This window comes from Macaca nemestrina, chromosome 4 (genome assembly GCF_043159975.1).
Source record: "Macaca nemestrina isolate mMacNem1 chromosome 4, mMacNem.hap1, whole genome shotgun sequence".
NCBI lineage: Eukaryota > Metazoa > Chordata > Mammalia > Primates > Cercopithecidae > Macaca > Macaca nemestrina.
The window spans coordinates 153,575,320-153,602,069 of record NC_092128.1 but is presented as its reverse complement, the minus strand read 5'-3'; the positions used below and the strand labels follow the sequence as shown (position 1 = coordinate 153,602,069).

The window sequence follows — 26,750 nt, the reverse complement described above, 5'->3', positions numbered from 1 at the left end:
AACCTTGGTGAGATAAAGGAGGAAGAGCATTCCAGGCAGAAGGAACAGCAAGCACAAGGGCCCTGATGGTGCTGGGAGGCAATGAGTGCGCAGGGAGCAGCAGCAAGGCCAGCGCACGAGCAGCAGGAAGGCCAGTGCACCCGCAGCAGGGACGGGGAGGAAGGGGAGCAGGAGACGGGCTTGCCGAGACAAAGGTGGATCCAGGTCGCTAATGTGTTGAATGCTTTAATGATATAAGGGTCAAAAAAAGTACGAGGTTTGAGAACCTGGAGTCAACACGTGTCACTGAATCTTCATTCCTTTTGGACTCACAGGTTTGTCTTCCTTTTTATATAACTTCTTTCAAAGGTGAATAAAACCAGGCAAGTATAAGAATAACAATACGTATAAAGCCCAGGCGACTTGTCTTCCCCCCCTTTTAAACCCTGTCACATACGTATGCAGCTGTCTGTGTTACTGAGCCACCTTCCTACCTGGGGTGGGGTTTACTCGTGCACAGTGCTTGGCACAGCAGGTAGTCAAGATATGACAGTCAATGTTAGTGAGTAATAATATTCTAAAAAGAGTATGAATTGCACAATTTAATTTACTGACATCCCTTCCAAATTTGGTGGTAATAGACGTGGCTTAAAGAGTTAAACAATTTGGACTTTTCACTATGTTATGAGTTACTTCCCCTCTATTAGAGATGACTAACATCTTTAAAGTTTTTGAACAGACAATAGATGCACAGAGTACAAAATTCCTAATGGGGAGGGGGATGCTAGAGAAACCAGTGTCTCAGCTCCCTAGCTGTCCTCTCTGTAGGCAGCCGCTGCAGCCAGCTTCCAGGGTGCTAAGGTTTTATTTGAATAGGCTTAAGTTATCCTTCCTATGGTGCTAATATGCTGCTTTTAATTTGGCAACCTCATTTAGGGTTAGATACGGTCATATTAAGTTGACGGGAAGGAGAAAGAGCCAGCCTGAATGTCCTGGGTGATGAGGACTGAAGTCATGGGGTCTAAAAAAGGTTCTGGAAGATGAAGAGTGGGAACGACGAACCAAGAGGAGGAAAATCATCTGCAAATAAAGCCTCGATTCCCAATCCCTTCTATCTTAGCCACAGAAGCTCAGGAGGACCGTCGTGCCCAGTGTCTCAAAAAGGCCTGGAGCCAAAGCACTCTGCCAGCTCTTTTCATAAAGGCAGCAGCAAAACAGAGCTGCCTAGTCTATGGGCATCTGAGAAACTTGGATACTAAACGCCTGTGTCCTATCCAACAGCCTGTTCTAACGTGGCGGGTTTTCTTAGGATAAGATATCTGCCATCAAACTCTGCCATGAATTTAAGTAGAGGGCCAGGCTCCGAATCATGCCAGGAGTGGAAGAGACCTCAGAGGTTTGTCAGTGGCTCTCAATATAGGCCAGGCTCGCAATCACCTAAGGAGCCTCCCACAGAGCTGGCGGAGCCCTCCCCTCCCTTCATCCCCCACACTACCTGGACAGCTTACCCAGGGGCACAGGGCCCAGACCTGTACTGTGGAAAAGGTCCATACAGCTAGGCGGGATGCAGCCGTTCTGCCTGCCAGCTGGAGAGACAGAAACTGCCAGTGGCTACGGGGCAGCTCCCCTGGTGGGAAGGTCCTGGACACAGCTGGCAAGTATAGCCCCGGGGGCTAACAATGGGTTTTCATTTTTTCAGAGACTGGATTTCACTCTGTCATCCAGGTTGGACCGCTTGTTGCAGCCTCAACCTCCTGGGCTTGAGTGATCCTTGCTCAGGCTGGTCTCTAACTCCTAGGCTCAAGTGATCCTCCCATCTCAGCCTCCCAAAGTGCTGGGATTACAGACATGAGCCACTGCACCCAGCCAACAAATGGGTCTTAACCAGAGTGAACACTGACTCTGGACTGGGCTTTGCTGGCCTGGTGGAAGAGGCCAGTGCTCAGAGTGCTACAGAAAGAACAGAACAGATGATACTGCCCGGATCTGGACACCAACTGTCATTTCCTCAGACCAGGGGTGTGCACCCCACGGTGTCCAACAATGGGCAGAGAGGCGTCCTCCTCGGAGTGAGTCCGACAGAGCAGCGGAACGGGCGGTTAAAACCCTGGCTAAGACAGGGGCAACAAAAGCATGAAGGGCTGGCCCACATTCAACATGACTGTGGCTAAAGGACGCTCCCACTCGATGTTCCTGTTCTGTGGATCAGGGAAACAGGGGCTGGGGAGAAGACTGGTGTGACTACACAAGTCTTGCTGAGAGGGGAGCAGGCTGCCATAAGGATTATACATTTTTCTTCCTTCCTCGCATCACCTCAGCTTGGCCACCCTGCTCCCACTTGGTGCAGTGGTCCTAGGGCCAGGTCTTGCAACCCCAGTGCTGGAAGCAGAGGTGGTTCCCAAACAAGAAACTGTGCTGTTTTTAAACCTTATGTCGGGGCCAGGAGAGGTGGCTCATGCCTGTAATCCCAGGACTTTGGGAGGCTGAGGTGGGAGGATCACTTGAACCTAAAAGTTCAAGCCTGCAGTGAGCCATGATCACTCAACTGTGCTTCAGCCTGGGTGACAGAGACGCTCTCAGTAATAAAATAATAAACCTTATACTGGAATTTTCCAAGGACCTGATGGGGATGGGTTGTGCCTTTACCCCATCTGGGAAAACTGGGGTTCACAGTGACTGCAGCTGTACTTCCTGGTGGTAAATACAGCTCCTTAGTCCTGTACCTGTGTAGCCCTACCCTATCTGAATGGGAGTGGACTGAGGGGAGACACTGGCTAGGTTATATTGCTGTCTGCAATCCAGACCAGCACAGTGACTGAACCTAATGCTCCTTTCAAACATGGACACTTGGGTATAAGTGAAGAGAAAGAGGACTAGTAGCAGAGGGTAATAGAATGAATAAATGGGCCATATGAGAGAAATCCAATGGTATATTAATACCTTAAAAGAAGCTTCAGAACAAGAGATGATATTGTCTCTTAGTTCAATTATACCAGATGCCTGAAAGGGCAATGCTATATGTTTGGAAATGGAAAGAAAGACCAAATGTATACTTCACAATATCACAACACTGTTATGAATGGAATGGCTGTGCCTCCCCAAATTCCTATCCCTAATCCCCAGTGGGATGGTATCTGGAGGTGGGGTCTTTGGGAGGAGATTAGGGTTAGAAGAGGTCATAGGTGGGAGCATGATGTGATTAGTGCCCTTATAAGAAGAGGGAGAGACATCGGAGCTTCTCTCTCTCCACCACGTGAGGATGCAGCAGGAAGGCGGCTGTCTGCAAGCCAGGAAGAGAGCCCTCACCAGGAACCCCACCAGCCAGCACCTTGATCTTGGGTTCCCAGCCTCTGAACTGTGAAAAATAAATGTCTGTTTTCAAGCCACACACTGTGTGGAACTGTTGTGGCAGCCCCAGCTAAGACAGAAAATATGATGAAAGTACTACTCCCAGGGAATCTGCCCACTCAGATCTGAAAGGCTCATAAATAACAATGCAGATTTATTTCTAAACCTTGAACTTATAAGCAAGGAAATTTTAAAACGATAAACTAAAACTTTTGAGGTGTCCCTGGTGATCCCAGCAAAGATGTCTTCCAACTTCAGAAGAGGAGCACCTTTCATTCTCTTATTTACCAAATGGCAAATCACAACGGCACTCACATCACAGGAATGTCTCTGAGGAAATAAATGCTCACACACGAGCTACACTATGCCGCCTTAGCCCAAGCTTTTCCAAAGACTCACTGGGATACACGTGTCCGATTGTTAATACTGGTCTGCTAGAAAGTTTAGTGAGAATAGACAAAGAAAAAAACATTTCACCAGAATTTTTTCAAAAAAAAAAAATAAATAAATAAAAGAAAAAAGTCATAACAAGTTAATAAATCAACTATTTCATTTGGCTTAAATGCAAAATTCTCACCAAACCTCTCCTAAGAACATCCAGAATAGGGCAGGCCTTGCTTTTTCACAAGAGCAGGCTGGCTTCTGAATGTCCAATCACCACTTACGGATTGCATCAGCCCATCTGTGCCACCTCCTTCCTATCTCTTGTGACAATTTAATCTTTCATTCAAAACCACCCAAGTTAAAGTCTAATTTCTTCCATGACACACCAACAGCTCCCCACTTACATGGGGTTGGAGGCTAAATTCTGAGCATCTCTCCACAAGTTGGATAATACAAGGACCACACTTCTGGAGTTCAGACCCCTGGCTCTCAGGGAGACGAATGGAAGAAAATCATTCCTCCTATATAGCTCATAGTCCACTGCTGAGCACAAAAGAAATTCGAAATCAGGGAGCCAGGTAGGTAAACAAATACTACTTGCTAAGCATGGTGCTAAATGTTTTCACAATTCTCAGAGTCAGTCTAAAAGGAGGGTATTAATACCGCCTTCTTTGATAGCTAAGGACTGAAGCTTCAATAATATGTAGCAAAAATGGTGAGAGTCCAGGCCTCTTCTCATTCACTGGACTTTACTCAGTTCTTGTGGAAGCTGATTAAATTTGTTGAAATCTGGTAAAAGTGGATGGGGAACGGGGTTGACACCACCACCCTTTGAAACTTTCAGATTAATGGTACGTTATATTTAACCAGAATTATTTCAACTGTAAGTCTCTTTCAGGAATAATAAACTTTATGAGATTCCAAGGCAGGAGGACTGCTCAGCCCAGGAGTTCGAGACCAGCCAGGGCAACACAGTGAGACTATCTCTACAAGAGATAAAAATAAATTAGCTGAGGCTAGGCGTGGTGGCTCCTGCCTGTAATACTAGCATTCTGGGAGGCCGAGGCGGGTGAATCACTTGAGCCCAGGAGTTTGAGCCCAGCCTGGGCAACATGGCGAAATCCTGTTTCTCTACAAAAAATTATAAAGCCTGATGTGGTGGCATGCCTGTAGTCCCCCAGCTACACAGGAGGCTGAGGTAAAGATTGCTTGAGCCCAGGATGCAGAGGTTGCAGTGAAACAAGATCACGCCACTATAATGCAGCTTGGGTGACAGAGTCACACCCTATCTCATAAATAAGTTGGGTGTGGTGGTGCACACCTGTAGTTCTAGTTACTCGAGAGGCTAAGGTAGGAGAATTGCTTGAACCTGGGAGTTTGAGGCATGCTACTACACTCCAGCCTGGGAGACGGTGAGACTCTCAAAAAAAGAAAAGAAAAGAAAAGAAAAATATTCCTGTGGACATTAATTTTTATAATTCACTCTAAAATTGTTCTCATGGCCTTTTCTGATTATAAAAATACTTCATTTTAAAAACTTTTAATTTTTTTTTAAGACAGAGTCTTGCTCTGTCACCCAGGTTGGAGTACAGTGGTGTGATCTTGGCTTACTACAACCTCAGCCTCCTGGGTTCAAGTGATTCTCATGCTTCAGCCTCCTGAGTGGCTGGTTTACAGACATGTACCACCACGCCTGGATAATTTTTGTATTTTTAGTAGAGATGGGGTTCTGCTGTGTTGGCCAGGCTAGTCTCAAACTCCTGGCCTCATGTGATCCGCCCACCTCAGTCTCCCAAAGTGCTGGGATTACAGGAGTGAGCCAGAATGCTTGGCCAATAATACAAGTTTTGGCCACAATTAAAAATAAAAATAATTTAGAAAGTGAATGTTTTCATAAACATATATAAAAATAAGAAAAAGAAATAGAACAACTGAGGTAGCTCAGTGGATGTACTTCCACCAGGTACTGGTTTTTTATGCATTTGTGTATATATATAAGCCTGTTTTCCTTTCCAAACAGAAACAGGGTATGTGTTTTGCTACTTAACTCGCTTTTTCACTTGATGCGTAGGGACTTCTTCCCATGTCAATATACAGAGTTCTCTCTCAGCTTTTCTAACCGCTGGATAATATTTGATCACACGGTCAGAATTCCAATTTAGTCAACCAACCCCTACTGGCGAATAATTAGGTTCCTTTTTGTTTTTATAAGCAACACAATCAATATCCTTGCAAATAATCTTGCATATTGATCTGATTATTTTCCCTGTTAAATTATTATTGTAAATTATAACATAATATAGGAAAAATGCAATAAAGATACATGCACTAACTGAAAAAGCAGCAATCACTAAGGTCAAGAAATGCACTGCAACCAGCACCTCAGAAGTGCCCTTATCAAAACACTCACTCTGTCTTCTAGAAGCAACCACTGTCTTGATGCTGGTATCCTTTCCAGTAGTTTTATCTCCTGCGTATGTACTCTTCAACAATGTGGTTGAATTCTCAATGTAATCACACTATATATGTGCTTGTGTATGAATGTAAACACACTACATGTATTCTTTCCTGTCTTATGTCTTTGGTCCAACATCATAATGTTTGTGAGATTCATCCTATTGCTGAGAGCTGTCCTCTGCTCATTTTCACTGCAGCGCTCAGAAATTAAAAAAAAAAAAAAATTTACTCACCCATTTTACTGTTGAGGAACATTTGGAGTTTTCCAATTATATATAATGCTATGAACATTTACATACATGGCTTTTCATACCTAGAAGTGGGATTACTGAGCCACTGGAAACATGTATCTTAACTTTAGTAAATAATACCCATCTGTTTTCCAAACTAGAGAAACCAACTTGCGTTCCCACCGGCACTGCAGTGTATGAGAGTTCCTGTCATTCCACATCCTTGCCAGTTCTTGGAATTGTCACGTTTTAATTTTTGCAAATTTGTGAGTATATCATAATATCATCTCCTCTTCTCAGAAGTGCCTATTGAAAGCTGTAACCCATACTGAATTGCCTATTTCTGGATACTCACACCTTTGTAGGTTACAGACAGCAAACAACTTCACTGTTACAGCTGGTGCTATCTTTAGATATACAGAAGTTCTTAATTTGATGGGAATCAAATTATTAATCTTTTCCTCTTGGATTTGTACTTTTAGTTCCTTAAGAAATTCTCTCCTACATCAAGATCATGAAGATTCTCTCATATATATGTGTATATACACACACACACACACGCACACGTTAGATATATGGTTTTACCTTTCAAATTTGGCCTCTAATCCATTTGAAATTGTGTGTGTGTGTGTGTGTGTGTGTGTGTGTAGGGCCCAATTTCATTGTTCTCCATGTGGTTTGACCACTCTACTTACCTAATTCTGCACCAATACCTCCACTGTATTGAAGTTTTTAAAAAGGTAAATCTTAATATCTGATAATTAGAGAAAGGGCTAGCAAACTTTTCCGGTAAAGGGCCAAATGGTAAATATTTCAGGCTTTGTGGGTCTGAAGACATGTAGCTGTCTTTACTTTATATACTTTTTTCTCAAGCCTTGAAAAATGTAAAAAACATTCTTATTTCATGGGTGGGCATACAAAAATAAGCTACGTGAAATTTAGCTTGCAGGCCAAAGTCTGCTAATCTCTGTGATAGAGCAAGTCCATTTTATTCTTCATCAATAACAACTTGACATCATTACTCCTCAAGGGAATGCAAATCAAAACCACAATGAGGAAAAGAAAACAAAGCTGGAAGACTCACAGTTCCCACTCTGAAAACTTACTAGAAAGCTACAGTAATCAAAGTGGTGTGTTCCTGGCATAACCATAGATGTACAGATTGCGAGAACAGAATTTGGAGTCTAGAAATAAACCCAAATATCTATGGCCAAAAGGATGCCATTAAATGGGGAAAGAAGAGACATTTAACAAATTGTGCTAGAACAACTGACTGTCCACATGTAGAAAAATGGATTTGGACCCCTACCTCAAACCGTATACAAAAATTAACTCAAAATGTACCAACAACCTAAATAGAAAATAACTTAAACATAAAAAGAAAACGTACGTATAAATCTTAATGACCATGGATTTGGCAATGAATTCTTAGCTTTGACACCAAAAGTAAAAACAAAAGAAAAAAAGAGATGTTAGTCTTCATGTTATTTCTTATGTTTCAAACCTTCCATCAGAAATCACTTTCTTCCTGTTTGAAGTATAGTTCCTATGATTCCTGTTGGGAGGATTTGCTACCCATCAACTCTCTGTGATTGAAAATGTCTCTGTTCTGCGTTCAATTTTACAAAACTCTAGATTGAGAGTTAAACTCTCTTGTAGATACCACCTCGAGATATCATTCCACTCTTTCTGGCGCCTGCTGTAGCTTTTAGGAGGAAAGCTGTCAAACTGTCACTCCTTGAAAGTTCATGTCTACATTTTTCTGTAGCTGCTTTTAAGATTTTCCTCTTTGTGTTTGGTTTTCTGCAGTTTTATCATGTCTACAGTGTTGTGTTTTTTTTTTTTTTTTCAATCTTGCTTGGGATTCGCTGGGTTTCTTAACTCTGTGTTTGATATGATTTACCAACCACCGTCACTTCAAAGATGGTGCTACCAGGCACTTAGGTACGTTATCTGTTTGGCGTCACTTTAAACTGGATCCATCGCATAGGGGTTGCCTGGACTGCCATGGTGCTGGGTATGTGGGTGACAGGTCTCCCGGGGAGCTGGCCTATGGGTGGGATTTAGTTTGTCTCCTCCCTCTCCCTGCCCTGCCTCTCTGCTGTCCCCTCTTTGTGCGTATCCTTTCCATTCATCCTCACCCTCTGAGGTTCCCACTCATGACAGGGCAGTCTCCTATCAGATCCCTCAACTCTGTTTCCACCCCCACTTCGAGACTCCCAAAAGATCTGTCAGAAACTGCAGCTCAGGCTCTGCTTCTCCCACCAGGCTCTCATAGGGTTTCGTCTGGTGGTGCTTTACAATCCTGTCAGTGCTTAGAGGCTTTAACACATTCATTCATTCATTCATTCATTCATTCATTCATTCATTCAGATGAAGTATTGCTCTGTCCCCAGGCTGGAGTGCAGTGGGGCAATCTCAGCCCACTGCAACCTCTGCTTCCTGGGTTCAAGCAATTCTCTTGCCTCAGCTTCCCGAGTAGGTGGGATTACAGGCACCTGCCACCACACCCAGCTAATTTTTGTATTTTTAGTACAGACAGGGTTTCACCATGTTGGCCAGGCTGGTCTTGAACTCCTGACCTCAAGTGATCCACCTTGCTCAGCCTCCCAAAGTCCTGGGATTACAGGCGTAAGCCACCACGCCTGGCCTAATAAATTTATTTTTAACATTTTATCTATCATTTTAAATTACTTTCAGCAGGTCTTTAGACAACTAGTCCACTATAACTAGAAACTGGAAATCATTTTACCTTGTTTTATTTTTATCTCATTTTATTTAAAATTTAACATTATTTTATTTTGAGACAGGGTCTTCTTGCTTTGTCACTGAGGCTAAGGTGCAGTGGTGTGATCATGGCACACTGCAGCCTCAACCTCCCAGGCTCATGGGATCCTCCCGCCTCAGCTTCCCAAGTAGTTGGAACTATAGGCACACACCACCACACACCTGGATAATCTTTTTGTATTTTTGGCAGAGAAGGGGTTTTGCCCCATCGCCCAGGCTAGTCTTGAATTCTGGACTCAAGCAATATGCCTGCTTCACCTACCAAAGGGCTGGGATTACAGGTATCAGCCACCATGCCCAGCCAAGCTGGAAATCTTACAATTACTGTATTAGGATAAATTCCTGGGACGATGAATTACTGCCAAAGAACAGAATAACACTTTATGTTTTGACACAAACTGTGGAACTTCATCACTGTATACTCCCACCTTTTATGTATGATAATACATACTTCCTGAGACCCAATCAGCCCAAAGCATTATTCTTTAAAATCACTCCCAACCAAGCTGACAAAGCTATATCAGCATGACTTTGTGTTTCCACAATGAGTGGCATGGATGATGACCCTCTTCCTTCTTTCCTCCGCTTTCTCCTGGGGATGCATCCCTCGTGTACTGATTCACAAGCGTGCTCTCACGCCTTTATCACAGAAAACACCTTCGTTATAGGTTGCAATTTTCCCCGAATTTGTCATTTGACTCTTAATTTATGTTGACTTCTGCCATACAAATGTTAAAAACATTTATGTAATCAAATCCATCATTGCTTTCCTTTAGGGTTTCTGGTCTTGCTGCCACACAAAGTATTTCATTATTAACTCCATTACATCACACATTTTTACCCTGGGCCACTATGCACTGGCTTAAGGATCTGTGTTCAAATACTTAACACTTCATTTTTTTTTCCCTAGAGGAGTAGATTTGTAGAGGTTTATAAGTATATAATACTCTTCATGATTAATGAGATGAAGGGGAAAGGCCAACATCACAGGCAGAAACACATTGAAGTTTCTCACCAGTGCAGGATCCAAGAATAGCAAATACCTCAGCTTCCTGCTTCTGTATCCTCAGGCAAGAGCCACCCCAGAGGAAAAGCAAGTGTCCCCCCCACTCCAGAGCTGGGATCAGCACCCAAATAAGCATCAGACGACCCAGGCTACTCTAAATTCTTCTCACGCCTGTCTGGGTCATTCATTAACTTTGTCAGGTCAGGCAAATTCTTCAAGTCTCAGGCCTCAAATGGTGTCAATCTCAAATAGGATTTGGTAAGGGAATTTCTCAGGTCCTTCTGACTTTAACAGTTAAGAAAGCTCTGAATCACACTATGAAAGTTAATTTAGTGTGAAAGGTTAAAAACTGTCACATATATACACAGCACCAAACCAAAACTAAGAAAGTAAATTCTGACGGTTTAATATCTGAAATAACTCTATTTTCTCTAGAAATTATTCACTTATTTCTGACATTGTGACTTATCCTATGAGGTAAAAAATGATGCAGTCCTCATGTGTAAGTGTGTGTATTGTACCTGCGCCTGTGTGTACATATACACATATTTTTCAGATAAACAAGCTGTGGTATCTCCATACCAGGGAATACTACTCAGAGATAAAAAGGTACAATGGCTCATGCCTGTAATCCCAGCACTTTGGGAGGCTGAGGTGGGTGGATCACCTGAGTTCAGGTGATCTGTTTAAGACCAGCCTGGCCAACATGGCCAAACCCCATCTCTACTAAAAATACCGAAAAAAAAAAAAAAAAAAATTAGCCAAGTGTGGTGGTGGATGCCTGTAATCCCAGCTACTAGGGAGGCTGAGGCAGGAGAAACACTTGAACCCAGGAGGTGAAAGTTGCAGTGAGCTGAGATCACACCACTGCACCCCAGCCTGGTCGACAGAGTAAGATTCCGTTTAAAAAGAAGGTATACTGGAAAGGGGCAGCATGAGGGAGGCTGTGGTGGGAGATGGTTCTGTATTTCGACTGTGGTGTTACACATAATAAAGTGACAAGGAACTACATGCACACACTCACCAATGCCAGTCTCCTGGTTTTCATCCCGTGCTATAATCCTGTAAGATATCACCATTGGGGGACACCAAGTGACACCCACAAGGACTATCTGTGTAACTTCCTGTGAATCTGTAATTAGTTCAAAATGAAAAATTGCAAAAAAGAAAAGGGAGTTGGAAAAAACGGGCACCTGGCGATAGACTGGTACGAATCAAAAGATGCTTATTCCCAAAGAAGAAAAAGCAGCAAAGAATGTCAACAGCCAATTAACAAGAGAATAAATGTAAATGGCCAATAAACATATGAAAAGAACCAATGATTATGAAAAGTTCAACTTACCAAGCTGGCAAAACTTACAGAAAACTAAATATATAAACATATTATATCTCTGTCTGTCTATCTATGGAAGACTAAGCATATAGAAGTCTAAAGCCATATGGCTGGGGTATGGGGAAAATCCTCTCACATACCTGGTAGAAGCTGGTGTGATTTGCTTATTTAGTTTTCACTAATTAAACACTAATTGAATGCTTGAGAGGTTGGCTAGTCCCTGACCAGCACAGACCGGGACTGATGCTGTCCCCTGGGCGGGTGTCTCTGAGCTGCTATAACCTCTCTCTGCCCCACTCAAGATGGCGACTCTGGGCATCCCCAACCCAGCATGCCCATCTTAAGACCTGAAGGAATGAGGGGTGATGGCCTTCATGGGGAGACTGGGGACTCTGGGTCTGAAACATGTCTCCTGGCAGAGAGCAAGGCCCCCGGCAAGAAAGACACCAGATGTCACTGTGAGTGACACCATGAGCATGGGGTTCAGCTCTGTGTGCTTTACCCTCCAGAGGCAGGGTCCAGACACACAGAGGCAGCCTGGGCGTACTCACGAAGACAAGCAATGGACTCCCCAGCAAGCACCCCAAATCCACGGACACAACACAACAACCCTGGGGCTCGCTCTTCCTCAGGGCGGACACACAAGGAATCCTGAAGTCGTGTGAGCAACAGGTGAGGTGGCCTCTGAACCCCTCCTGGTTCTAGGGTGTCTGGAAACTGAGCACAGCTCACCGCCTTCTGTCACTGTCAGCCACATTACTTTAAGAGCCTGCATGGGACCCCCACTTTTATTATCAACATGGCTGCCAGCAAAATCCTATTCAAGTGTAAGTCAAACCACAGCATGCCTCTGGCCAATTCCTAAGTCCTTCTGGCAGCCCTCAGGGGCCCCTCCGCAGGCACCACGAGCTGTCGCCTGTCACCCACTGCTCTGGCCCACCTCCCGTCACCTCCCTGCTGCACTCTGGAGCACCAAGCCTGCTCCTGCCTTGGGGCCTCTGCGCTTGCCATTCTTCCAGCTACAACAACTCTTCTCCCTTCTCCCAGGGACCCACCGTCTTCTGAGCTTTCCGGAAAACACCACCCTGGGAAGCTACGTTGGTAAGAGCTAAAGCCAAGACACAGAGGCTTAAACAAGACAAGCTGAAGGCCACTTCTGTTGTGGGTCCATGCTGACCGCTCAGATTCTTGACAATGGCCAGGCATCAGGAAAAGGGAGAGGCTGGGGTAAGTGTCATTTCGCCCCTAGAGCAACGTCTAGCACTCAGTCCCATGGCTATGCTAAACCACAAGAAGGCAGAAAATGTAGTCCAGATTTGCGGTCATCTTCTCAACTCTGTTACCATGGCAGAGGGAAAACAAATGCCAGGGCTGGGCACCATGGCTCACGCCTGGAATCCCAGTGCTTTGGGAGGTCAAGGTGGGAGGATCACCTGAGGTCAGTAGTTCGAGACGAGCATGGCCAATGTAGCGAAACCCCTATCTCTACTAAAAATACAGAAAAGTAGCTGGGTGTGGTGGCAGGCACCTGTAATCCCAGCTGCTCGGGGGAGGCTGAGGGAGGAGAATAGCTTGAACCCAGGAGGCAGAGGTTACAGTCAGCTGAGATTGTGCCACTGCACTCCAGCCTGGGCAACAGGGCGAGACCGTCTCCAAAAAAACAAACAAACAAACAAATGCCAGCAAAAACAGAGAGCCAAGAATATGTGGAAGCTGCTCCCATGGCCGCCCCACGGATCCATCCAGGATCCCCCAGGCTGCTCAACAGCTCCTCCCGGGGACAGTTTGCTGGCTGAGTCCACACTACACAGCCTGCCCTGTCGCTGTGGCCAGGTGACCGTGTTCTCGTTCAGGAGACTTCTGAGGACGTGTTGGACGGCACTTCTAGGAAGTCACTCTAAAAGAAGAGGGGAGCTCTCCCTCCCCACCCTCCTCAGTCTGGCTGGAACGCAGCTGAGAAAAGGAGCGCACGCCTGGACACTGCGAGAGCTCTGGACCGAGCAAGAAAACACACAGCCTATATTCACAACTTGGTTACTACATTTCACTGGCCACAATTTCAAGAGTAAGTTATGAAAAACAGTAAGTAGTTCCATTTATTCAGGCCATTCTGTACCTTGAGATGCCACTGGCCTGCTCACAGGTCATGTTTGGAGGAAAGGTAGACAGTGAGGATTATTATTAACTAGGTAAGAAGCAAAGAGCTGTGCAGCCAGGAAACAAGCAGACGGGGTGATGAACAGCAGGACATGAGGGTAAGGACCAAGACCACCACTGCCCTGCTATGATCACACAGACTCTCTATGGAGCCCGGGAGAGCTCAGCCGGCCTCGCCCTGTCTCACCTCCCCACCTCCTTTTTTTTGGAGACAGGGTCTTGTTGCACACACATGTTGCACAGGCTGGAGTGCAGTGGTGCAATCTCTGCTCACTGCAACCTCCACCCCTGGGCTCAAGCGATTCTCCTGCCTCAGCCTCCAGAGTAGCTGGGATTACAGGCGTCCCACCACCATGCATGGCTAATTTTTGTATTTTTAGTAGAAGTGGGGTTTTGCCATATTGGCCAGGGTGGTCTTGAACTGACCTCAAGTGATCCATCTGCCTTGGCCTCCCAAAGTGCTGGGATTACAGGCGTGAGCCACCGTTCCCGGACCCCTTCAGGCATCTTTTACATGAGTCACAGTGATTTCTGGAAAAACAGCAACTCAGATCTGTGATTTACTGCTCTGACACCTCAGTGGTGCCTCACTGCCCATAAGTGAGTTCAAACTGCTTGGTACATGTGGTTGCAGAGAACGCCGTGATCTCTGAGACCTGCGTGCACCCACCGAACAGCTCATAGACTGGGTGGCAGCATCCCACCACTGCTCCAGTTAGGCGGCCCCTCCTTCTCCAGTGGTGAGGACAGGGATGCAGAGCTCATCCATGCCTAAACCGACCACGCACAGCATCTCCCTGGCCACGTGTCAGGTCCCCTCCTTGCTCCTGGTGGTGATCTGTTCACGTGAGGCCCCATTCTGCTGCCATCATTTTGCAGCCATAGAGGAAGCCAGGCCAAAAACGAACCAGCACAGAGAAGCCCAGGAAAGCCCAGGAAAGGGCAGAGAAATAGCTCACACTGCACATAAAGCTCCCGCCTGTGTCAGTTTTTGGCTCACAAAGCGCCTTTGGTTAAGCCAGTTTGAGCTGGGATTTCTGTGCTTGCATCCACATGTATGCACACTCTTCTTGGCTAAAGCCTGCTCGACTCTGCAGGGCAGCCCCTGGCTCAGCAACCTTCTGCCCTGCCAGCCGCTCTCCCAGTCCCTGCCTCTGTCTGCTCCCTCTGCCACCTCACTCTGCACTGTCTCCTGGGTCATCCTACCTGCCTTTAGAAAAGTCTCCTCCAAAGACCTCTGACCTCCTCCTGCCAGATAGAATCGTCTGCTTTTTTCCTTTATGCTTAACACAGCCTGATTATTTTTCAATTATATATTTTTTGAGACAGGGTCTCGCTTTGTTGCCCAGGCTGCAATCAGTGCGGTGGCGCGATCTCAGCTCACTGTAGCCTTGAACTCCTGGGCTCAAGCGAGCCTCCTACCTCAGCCACTGAATAGCTGGAACTACAGGCACGCACCACCTTGTCTGGCCTCAATTATATTTCTTACCACATTTATAACAATTATGTGCTTGCATGTCTGTCTGTCCTACCGGCTATGTGAGAAAATGAGAGCTGACCTCAGCACAGGGCCTGGCACACAGAAAGGATTCACTGAAAGAACACGTTCCACGGCATGGAAGGAGGACTATGACATACAAATCCAGGTCACACTCACGTCAGGAGCCACACACCAAAGACACTGATATATATATGTCATACCATTCTAATTAACTAGATCCTAAAATTCAAAGGTACACCAAGGCTGGGCCTGGTGGCATGCACCTGTAATCCCAGCACTTTCGGAGCCCAAGGCAGGAGGAATGCTAGAGCCCAGGAGTTTGAGACCAGCCTGGGCAACACAGTAAGACCTTGATGCTATGAAAAAGTAAAAATTAGCCAGGTGTGGTGGCACATGCCTGTGATCCCAACTACTCAGGTGGCTGAGGCAGGTGGTTTACCTGAGCCCAGGAGTTTGAGGCTGCAGTGAGCTATTACCACCCTACTGCACTCCAGCCTGGAAGACAGAGCAAGACTGTCTCTTAAAAAAAAAAAAAGTAAAGAAATAAATGGTATACTCAAAAGTAGACGATTTATGGCAATATCATCCACATAGTATAAGCACATTAGTTAATGTGCAAGCTGTATTTAAAAATGCTATATTTTATTTTATTAAAAAAGAGGACAGACAAGAAGATGTTTGTATTAGTTATACTGATGACCAAAGCCTTTCTGTTGAGCATCCTGCTATGTCTTACTTAACTGTGTTTTAGAAGATGAGGTCTAACCTGGTGAGATCATCTTCCTTTCAACTGAGCCACAGGAGTGATGCTCATGGGGCGTCTGCTGTCTGTGACCGGCAGTGGACAGCAGTGGCCATGCACGGCAAGGGGCCAGTGGGGAGGGCGGCCAGGCTGCCTCCCCTCTGTGGAAAGCGAAGATTTCCACCCCCTGCCCTGGCCCACCCTGCTCCTCAGAGGAGAGAGGCCCGTCACAAGGTAATCACCAGACACAGCCTTTTTCCTCCTCTTTTTGTTTCTACCTCTGACTGGAATGGCAAGAAAAAGCAAGACAGCAAAGGGTACAGGGAGGCGCCTAGTACCTGGCCGACAGCAATTCTCAAAGCAGCTGCAGCTCTTCACAGGAGACTGTCAAGTGCTGTCAGCTGGGGAAGAAAGAAAAGCAAAAAACAAGGTGATGAAGCATCACCCTAGAAAAGCTTTGACGCTCAGGAAGAGATTCGAAGAGAAACAAGGGTCTACAGCAGGGGTGGGGGAGGGAGCCCTGGTAATAGTGTTCAGATGGGTACGGTCTTTCAGTTTTGTTGTAATTGTGTGTTTTGACAACAATAACTATTAGGGTCCTACTATCTAGCTATTTTAATAAAACGCTCCATCATTTTTTTTGAAGAATAAAAAGAAGTGCAAATGTATAAAGCATAGGAATAACAAACAGTCATGCACCCACCAACCAATAAACAAGAATTTCACATCATCTCTGCGTTTGGTTATTACAGCCTTTACAAATGCATTACTGGCTTCAACAGTATATTTTCTGTATCTTCACAAAGTCTCGTGGTCTGAAGCCAGGAGATAAGATCAAACCAAAGGGATGACTACTGACCCACCTGTGGCCACCTCACCCTAATCACCCGCCAAGTGCACATCTAGAGTAAAAGCTCGCTCGCTGGGGACAGGCTCGTGTTTGGTCTTCTTCACTGCAATATCCCCAGCATGTAGCACCATGTCTCACACAGTAGGTGATCCATGAATGCAGAATAAATGAACGAATGAGTGAAGGGAGAAATCCGGCCCAAATTTCTCACAGTGATTACCAAGATGATGTGGCCTCAGGCACACCATAACTGCTGTGGGCTTACTTCCGTATTGTGACAATACGGGGGCTTGACTTCCTAAATTGGGAGGTCCCGTCCAGCACTGACACCCTGCACTGATGACCAGGGCAAAGACACAAGCCTGTCAAAGCTGCTGCACCATGCCGGATCCCAGACAGAAGGCCCGCTCGATATGATCAGCCCCGATGCTTCTGTTTCCTTCTTTGGAAAATCCTCAATTTCCATCCAAGTTCTAAATGAACGAGAATCTTCTTTCTCAGACTGTGTGAGTTTATGGGGAAAAGGTGTAAACCTCAATTTCACACTGAGATATGGACATGTATTTCCCAATTGTTTCTTACATCCCTGCTCTTTAGATTAAAATTTCCTTTCTACCGCAACCACATCTTCCACTTTCTCTTGGTTCTTTCACCTCAACTGTTAAAGTTAACTTGAGAAGGAACGTGCAGATGCAAAGGGGCTAGTAAAAATGTCATCCTTAAGATGCCCTGGAGGATATTAACAGTTATAGGCAAAAGCCTGAGGAGAAACAGGCTATTTGCAGGGTCTCAATGTATCTCCCTAAGATATGCGTTAACAACACAGAGAAAATACTGACTTCCCAGTGGAGAAAGCTGGCCAACAGTGCCTCAACCAAGCGACCCAGGTTTGCAGCACCAGCCGCTGGACAATATCACACACGTCCTGATCAGATGATCTGAGCAGGGCTCAATGGCACGCCTGTGGTTTCTGTGCCAAAAAATGCATCCCCTCATCCTAATGACGAGAAAATACCACAAACCCAAACAGGAATATTCTACACAAGACCTGTCCAGTGCTCTGAACGTGTCAAGGTCATGAAAGACAAGGAAAGATCAAGAAGCTATCATGGACTGCAGGAGACCAAGGGGACACAAAGACTAAACACAATGGGGGACTCCAGGCCAGAACCCAGCAGACAGGAGCGCTAGAGGAACCGGCAGGCAGGAGGGCTAGAGGAACCGGCAGACAGGAGCACTAGAGGAAAGATGGGTCATATTCAGACAAGGTCTACAGTTAACTGATGCTTTCATACCGATGCCAACTTCTTAGTTTTAATAGTTGTACTGTGGTTGTGTAAAACATTAACATTAGGGGGACTTGGAGGAAGAATAAGGAAATTGAACTGAGGGGACTATTAGCAGACTATATAGTACCTTTCAGATAAATGAGAAAAATAAAAATTACTCTGCAGGAAAAAGATGGGTAAAAGACATGAATAGGGCAGGGTGTGGTGGCTCATGCCTGAAATCCTAGCACTTTGGGAGGCCAAGGCAGGTGGATCACTTGAGGCCAGGAGTTCGAGACCAGCCTGGCCAACATGGTGAAACTCCATCTCTACTAAAAAATACAAAAATTAGCCGGTGTGGTGGCAGGTGCCTATAGTCCCCACTACTCGGGAGGCTGAGGTGGGAGAATCACTTGAATCTGGAGGTGGAGCTTGCAGTGAGTTGAGATGGCGCCACTGCACTCCAGCCTGGGTGACAGAGCGAGACTCCGTCTCAAAAAAAAAAAAACACGACATTTCCAAGAGCAAAATATGAAAAACAATTCAAAAGTACCTCAGTGAAAGAAGGAATGGATCCTAGTATCTTTTCACAATGGAGCATCGGACAGCAGTAAAAAGGAAAGAACTGCAGCTATGTGCCTTGCGTGAAGAAATTCCAATATGCGGAGTGAAAAAGGTAAGTCACAGAAGCATATGTACTACACAGTAAGAAACGACTTATATGAAGTTTAAGAATCAGTAAAACTCAAGACTGTTGTGTTTACAAATAATAAATGGATATTATGGCAAAATCATAAGAAGGGCAAAGGATTCATGACTCCAACTCGACTCTGGGTGCTCAGGGGGCAAAGGGCTGTGAGAGTCAGAGGCATTTCTGGATACGCTGGGTGTGTATTAATATCAGCTGTGCACATTTGTGCTGGTTATCAGAAAAATGTACGTTTTATTTTATATACGGTTAATGTTGAAAGGTAGGAAAAAAACAAAAGGCAAACAGGCAAAAGCCCCCAAATTTTCTGGTTACAGATTCAGACCCTAAATGAGTCTAAATAGCTGGGCTTTGTGAAGTTTTTAGACCTTAAAACGAAGGGAACAAATCTGAAGGGAATAACTGGGTGGGGTCGGATTTGCTTCTGAGGCGCTGATCTGAAAACGTTCGTGATTTGCCCACATCCACATGTCCAAAGCTGGGAAGCTGCTATGAGGGGATATTTCCCACTATGAACAAGATCTCTAAAAAAAAAACGAAATTCCTTGGGTTGTGCCAATTCGGATGATTCTAAGAACCCTCCGTATTCCCAGAAGAAAGCTATTGATCTTGCCTGAGTGGCTCTTGATCCCTCCCTCTTGAGCCTTTTATGTAGCATCTGCCTCCGTCCTGTGTTTTGGTTGTTGATCATTACAACTTACGATGATTGAGAGCTTGCTTGGACTGTTATACAGTTTTTAAAGAAATTCAACTAATGGTCCAAAATAGTTGTGTAAAAAACACACTATCAGGTGCCCAGAAAGGTTTATTCACTCACCAGCTGAAACTCGCTCCTCCGGCTGAAAGCCTCCCTGATGCCAGAATCCCTCCAGAGTGCGCTCAGGGCCGGGACGTACAGTTGGAAGGTGGCGGGCTCCACAGGCAGCCCCGCCTTGTTCTCGAAGGCCATCAGGAACATCCCATGCTTCTCATTTTCAGAATACTGCCAGGGAATGCCAAGCTTATCTCGTGCATCAACAAGAACCCTTGAGCCCTAGAAAATAAAAGAATTAAGAGAGGATTTGATTGCGTTCCGAAGACTAAACCACACTAGAAAACCTCAAAATGGGTATCGATTGTCATAACACAGAAAACTCACAAGCTCTCAAATGTGCAGTCAGAGTCTGTCTCTTGGTTTGCTTATTGTGGCGTGAAATGTCTTAACTCCTAGGAATATAACCTCACCAAGAGAGATGCACATGGCCGAGGACGGTGGCTCACACTGTGAGCCTACCCTTTGGGAGGCCAAAGAGGGAGGACTGCTTGAACACAGGAGTCTGAGACCAGCCTGGGCAACAGAGCAAGACCCTGCTTCTACAAAAAAATAAAATTAAATTAAAAACAGCTGGGCTTGGTGGTGGCACACCTGTGCCTTGGTGGTGGCACACCAGTCTCAGCTGAGTGGGGAGGATTGCTTGAGCCCAGGAAGTCAAGGCTGCAGTTATCTATGATTATGGCAGTATATTCTAGCCTGGGCAACATAGCAAGACCCTGTTTCAAAAAAAAAAATAATAGAAAACAGATGTACATAAGCACCACAGAAAGAAGTCTACATTTTGCCATCACTCATTTGCAAAGCTACTGGAAAAGAAACAACTGAGCAGGGAGGAGGTAGCAACAAATTCAGAAAATTTCACTGGAAAATGAAGTGTATCAGTAAAAAGTCAACTTTTTTTTTTTTTTTTTTAGATGGAGTTTCACTCTTTTCACCCAGGCTGGAGTGCAATGGAGTGATCTCGGCTCACTACAACCTCCGCCTCCTGGGTTCAAGCAATTCTCCCGCCTCAGCCTCCCAGGTAGCTGGGATTACAGGTATCTGCCACCACGCCTAATTTTTTATTTTTAGCTGAGATTACAGGCACCCACCACCATGCATGGCTAATTTTTGTATTTTTAGTAGAGACGGGGTTCCACCATGTTGTCCAGGCTGGCCTCAAACTCCTGACCTCAGCTGATTCGCCTGCCTCAGCCTCTCTGCCAAAAAAACGTTTTAACAACTATAGTAGCCCCCATCCCTTACCGTGGCATAGGTTCCAAGACCCTCAGTGGATGTCTGAAACACTGAACAGTACCAAGCCCTACCTGTATTGTTTTTAAAGTTTAATTTATGAATTAGGCACAGTAAGAGATTAATAATAATAGCTAATAATAAAATACAACAATTATAACAATATACTGTCATGAAAGTTAAGTAAATGTGGTCTCTCCTTCTCTCTCTCAAACGTGGTACTACTGTCCGTGACTATTTTCTGTTGGTGGCTGGCTGTGGAAACGAGGGATGACTGTACTGCTACGAGTACTACCAGCGCTACTACTGTCATCGTCACTGAAATCTGGCAGCTCCTCTATTCCAGAAGACACAACTGCTTCTTCCAGCTTAAAATGGGTGGGAAAACATACAAATCCAGGCAGTCAGCAGTCACGAGACAGGAAAAGACTAAAATATGACAAGCCAAGTAGCCCGCCCACCAAAACGGGAGCCAGGGGATCATGTTCTAGATTTAACGTCACCACTGTGATGAGAAACTACTTTTCACTCTTCTGCTTATTTCCTCATTGTTAAAAATAAAGTTAATATTTTTCTGCCCCTTCTTACCTCACCAACAGGGTCAAGGGGATGAAGAAATAACCTAAACTAAAATAGTATTAGGGAATGTAGTCAGCCTTTGGAAAATATTCTGTCTCAGCAAAAACAGCACCCCCTGAGCAGTCAGAAGGTCTATTTCACCATTCTTAGACTAATGCTTCGAAATCAGCAAGGCAGTGTCTATGAGAACTTCCTGTGTTCTTCTGAGGGGCACACTGCATACTCTCTGGTATGGTCCACACTGTAGGATGTACAGAATGCTCAAGGGCCCTGAGAAGGCAATCAAATGCACATCTGTCCATCTGGAAAAGCCTTCTCATCTCAGAGCAATCTGGGGGACTCAGGCCAGCTGAGAGCAGCATCCCATCCTCCAGGACAGAGAATACCATGGTCAGCTATTCACTACGCACTTAACCTATGTTCTTTTTTTGGAGACAGGGTCTTGCTCTGTCACCCAGGCTGGAGTGCAGTGGCATGAACATGGCTCACTGCAATCTCGACCTCCTGGGCTCAAGCGATCCTCGCCCACAGCCTCCCGAAGAGCTGGGACCACAGGCATGCCTCATTATGCCCGGCTAATTTTAAAATTTTTGTAGAGTCAGGGTCTCACTATATTGCCCAGGCTGGTCTCAAACTCCTGGGCTCAAGTGATCCTCTGGCCTTAGCCTTCCAAAGCGCTAGGAATGACAGGTGTGAGTCACTGCAGTCGGCCTTTTTTTTTTTTTTTTTTTTCCCTTTTCAAGTAACAGTTTTACTGCGCTATCATCCATGTACCACAGAACTCATCAATTTAAAGTGTACAAGTCAATGATTTTTAGTTGGCACTTATCCTGAAAAGCTTCATTTCTGACATCCAGGGCAGAGTAGATGAATCCATTCTGCCTCCTTCATCTCTCTCCTGCAGCATCAATTTGGTGCCTGTAACTTCCGCTTCTGCCTTGAACCACTGAGTCAGATGTAATGATGACCAAAGAGTAGTTACACCTCTCCTCCAGACTCAGCTCACCAGGACGGTCTGGTTTCTCCTCCAGACCCAGCTCACCAGGACGGTCTGCTTAGAGATGTTCCCCAAACTTCCCCCCGCAGGACCTCGTCTGTCTGCCGTTGGAGACCATGCCTAGTCCTACCGATCCACAAACATTTGTTCAATGTGTTCGTTTGTGGGGGAAACAAACTTTAAGAAACAGTATCTGACCCACCCAGAAACTCAGAATCTGGCTAGAAAGACAAATATATGGATTAAAAAAAACCACCCATCACGATTTTAAAAAACCTCAGCAAACTAGGAATAGAGAAATTCTTCAGCCTCATAATGGTGAAAGATTGAATGCTTTCCCTCCAACACTAGGAAAAGACAAAGATGCCTACTTCTGCGACTGCTATTCAACACGGTACTGGAAGTTCTAGCCAGTGCAATATGGTAGGAAAATGAAATAAAAGATCATACAGCTCAGGAAAAGCAGCGGGGAAAAAAAAGAGAGAACAAATTAGACAGAAAAAAAAGAAAAGAAAACACACAACTAAACCTATTTGCAGATAAAAAGATGATCTATATAGAAAATCCCAAATTAATTTACCAAAAAAACTCCTAAACAAACGAATCCGGAACAGTGGCAGGATATAACAACACACAAAATTCAACTGTCTTTCTATATACTAGCAATGGACACATGGGAAGTGAAATGAAAAATGCACTACTACCAATCACTGAAATAATGAAATAGGTATAAATCTAACAAAATATGTGTAGGACTTATGTGCTGAAAACCGCAAAATGTTGATGAAAGAAATTTTTAAAATCTAATAGAGAGATATACCACAGTCACGAATTGAAAGATTCAACACAGTATCAATATCCTTAAATTGATAAACAGGTTTAGCACAATTTCCATAAAATCCCAGCAGGATATTTTGTAGATATAAATACGATTATTTGAAAATTTGTATGAAAAAGCACTAAATTAGCTAGAGCAACTCTGAAAAAGAAAAGTGGGAACAGTCTCTCTGATTTTAAGACTTATTATATGGCTATGATAATCAAGACTGTGTGGTATTGGTGAGGTGACAGACACACAGATCAATGGAACATAACAGAGAACCCAGGGATAGTCCCTGATACCGCTAGCTGATTTTTATAAAGGTGCAAAAGCAATTAACAAGAGGAAGCCTGGTCTTTTCAACAAATGCTGTTGGAGGAATTGGACTTCCATAGGCAAAGAAAATCGGAGGGAGGGGAAAGAACCTTGACCTAAACCTCACAGCTTATACAAAATCAAATCAAAATGTAAAACTATGTATCACATAGGAGAATATCTTCAGGATGTAGGGTGTGGTCAGAGTTCTTAGATGTGACTCCAAATACATGATTCATATGAGAAAAATTATCAATAAATTGAACTTTATGAAAACTAAAATATTTTGCTTTGCCAAAGACCCTCTTAAGAGACTGAAAAGAAGCTGTGAACTGGGGGAAAATGTTTGCCAATCACACATCAAACATATCTGACAAAGGACTCATTTAGAATATACAAGGACATTCAAAACTCAACAGTTAGGCCGGGCACGGTGGCTCACGCCTGTAATCCCAACACTCTGTGAGGCTGAGGGGAGAGGATCACTTGGGGCCAGAAGTTCGAGACCAGCCTGGGCAACATAGACCTCGTCTCTAAAAGAATATCAAACAAATTAGGCAGGCATGGTGGCGCACGCAGATAGTTCCAGCTACTCAGGAGGCTGAGGCATGAAGATCGCTTGAGCCCAAGAGTTTGAGGTTACAGTGAGCTATGATAGTGCCACTGCACTCTAGCCTGGGTGACAGAGCAAGACGCTGAGATACATACACACATACTCAACAGTTTAAAAAGCAAACAATCCAGTTAGAAAATGGGCAAAATTCAGCAGGTCACAGAATGAAACGAAGAGGAAAAAAATTTTTTTTTAAAGAAAATGAGCAAAAGACATGATGAGATATTTCACTGGAGAACATATGCAGACAGCAAATACGCAAGTGAGAAGATGTTCAACATCACCAGACGTCAGGAAAAAGCAGATGGAGACCTCAGTAAGACACCGCTATACACCTGTTAGAACAGCTAAAAAACAAACCAAAAAACCAGCGGCACCACCAAGTGGAGGTGAGGATGCAGAGACGCTGGACCTCTCCTACTACTCTGCTGGGGGAATGTCAAATGGTACAAACTAGAAAACAGTTGGGTGGATTTGTAACTACTAAAAATGCAACTCCCATACAGCCTAGCAGCTGTACTTGGGTATTTATCTCAGAAATAGGAAAGCTGAGTCCACACAAAACCCTGTAATGTTCACAGCAGCTTTGTTCATCATAGCCCCACACTGGAAACAAGCTGTGGCACACCATACCATGGACTATTACCCAGCAATCAACAGGAATTCACTACGGGAATGCGACGACTTGGATGGAGCTCTAGGACATTGTGTTAAACGAAAAGTCAATCTCAAAAGATCACGCACTATGCGGTTCTGTTTACATAACATTCTTGAAGTGACAAAATTACAGAGATGGACAAGAGATTCATGGTTGCCAGGGGTTAGTAAAGGGAAAGATGGGGGAAGAAGTGACTAGAAAGGAGAAGCACGAGGGGATCTTTGTGGTCTGGACTGTGGTGGTGGTTACAGAAACCTACACAGGTGAGGAAAGGGTACAGAACCACACACACACTGTCCCAAAGCCCATTTCCCGACTTCAACAGCATACTGAAATCACGTGTGTCATAACCATTGGGAAAAACTGTATGCCTCTCTGTACTGTCTTTGAAACCTCCTGTGAACCTATATTTACTTCAAAATAAAAAGTTTTAAAAAGTTAACTAGCAACCACGGCAACGTAAGTTCCAACTATGTGATGTGGGGAGGGAACGTTAGCAGAGGCCAAAGGAAAAGAGATAGTAGGACAAGGTGAGGCTTGCTCAAATCCTAACTGGAGAAGGGTCTCAAACTGAGCTTTCAGAAGTGTGGGTTCATCTGAACGAGCAGCGGTGGTGGACTGGAATCCAAATGTGACTTGAATAAACTCTCCACTTCCCTTCCTCCCAGCTCCCCCACTGTGATTCCTCCTCTGGGTCCTCATCTCCCCACTTCCTTTGACTACACCACACCAAACTCCTGCCTTCCCAAAAGGACAAAACCAAAAAGGCTCAAGTACACAAGGAAACAAAGGCAATTCCTCTTTCCCCCACTATGCACAACAAAAACTATCTTGGCACAGAGAAGGTAGCACACAGATTTCTCTGGCGAGGTCTCGGGCAAAGGGTCTCAGTGCCTTTGTACAAATCATAAAAACGCTCTCCATCGTCCAGGCAGATGCAGCCGAGCCTGGCAACGGCGGCTTGGATGGGGTTTCAGCCTCCACTGCCCTCCCAATCGAGTTACCAACCCTCCCGCTATCCGGCAAGGCCCTGCTCAGCCAACTTAAATACAGAAATTGGGTCTGACCCACCAGGTATCTATTCAGGTGCTATTTTTACAAATGAAAAGTTTAACTTCACAAGGAGTACAAGCTCACTCAAAAGTTCAATCGATAACCCCTAGGAAGTCGCATTTTTTTATGTCAAAGACGAAGTCAGGGGGCAAAGCCGGACTTGGAAGGCCAAAGGTCACTTATGAAAACTGCAGCACTGCATAAACCAGGCCTTCCCCAACTATCGGGGTGAACACAGGCTTGGCTTAAAAACACACACAGGCAAAACCGGCCCATACAACAGCAGTCTATTCCCACCACACAATCCGCCCAAGCAGGCTGGAGCCGGTCCAAATGAACTGCACCAACAACGAGAAAAGACTCCTTCTTTCTCTTTGTCAAAACCCAAGAAAGGTGGCTAAACGACGGATGAGCTTTGAATTACAACAGTTAACTACAGTCCATTTTCTATACCTTTTCCCCTTCCTTTGAAGGAAAAAAGGCATTAAAAAACAGATGTCTCTCTTTTGCCCCTTTACGTTTATTCTAGTCAAAAGCTCTCTGACAACTTTGTCCTGAAAATCCAAATCTGAGTTCCAGGAAAGCTTTCTACCTGGGGATATCTGGCTAAATTCTGAGTCCCTTTTTTTTTCCTTTTTAGAGAGAGATGTAAGCTCCTTCTGGAGTTTAAAGCCTGTAGCAATAATATATTTACCGTACTTTTGCAGAATGGATAGTTACACATTTCACCATCATTATATAGAGTTACTAAAGTCTTAAAAGTAAACTACTAGTATAGGAGGCATATTATAATAATAAACCTCTTACTCCTATCCTTTCCCCATAAAAGACCAATTTTCTAAAACACAAAAGCCAAGAAAATCCTAAAACTCACATACACTTAAAAAAAGCAAGAAAGACAACTCACTCAAGTCTCT

At 44.7% G+C, this 26,750-nt stretch overlaps 1 protein-coding gene and 1 long non-coding RNA gene across 2 annotated transcripts in view; one reads left to right on the top strand and one right to left on the bottom strand.

Moving 5' to 3' along the window:
- The window catches only part of LOC105483392 (G protein subunit alpha 12), a 113,402-nt gene that overhangs the window by 44,867 nt on the left and 41,785 nt on the right, over positions 1-26,750 (bottom strand). The window contains exon 2 of the mRNA XM_011744232.3: positions 19,569-19,784. Coding sequence (XP_011742534.1) covers positions 19,569-19,784 — 216 coding nt within the window. The remainder of the gene's footprint in view (positions 1-19,568; positions 19,785-26,750) is intronic.
- On the top strand, positions 4,155-21,270 carry LOC112426995 (uncharacterized). Its single transcript, XR_011622637.1, has 6 exons — positions 4,155-4,289; positions 6,560-6,664; positions 12,034-12,196; positions 12,572-12,751; positions 20,480-20,602; positions 21,067-21,270. It is a non-coding gene; the product is annotated as an uncharacterized lncRNA (long non-coding RNA).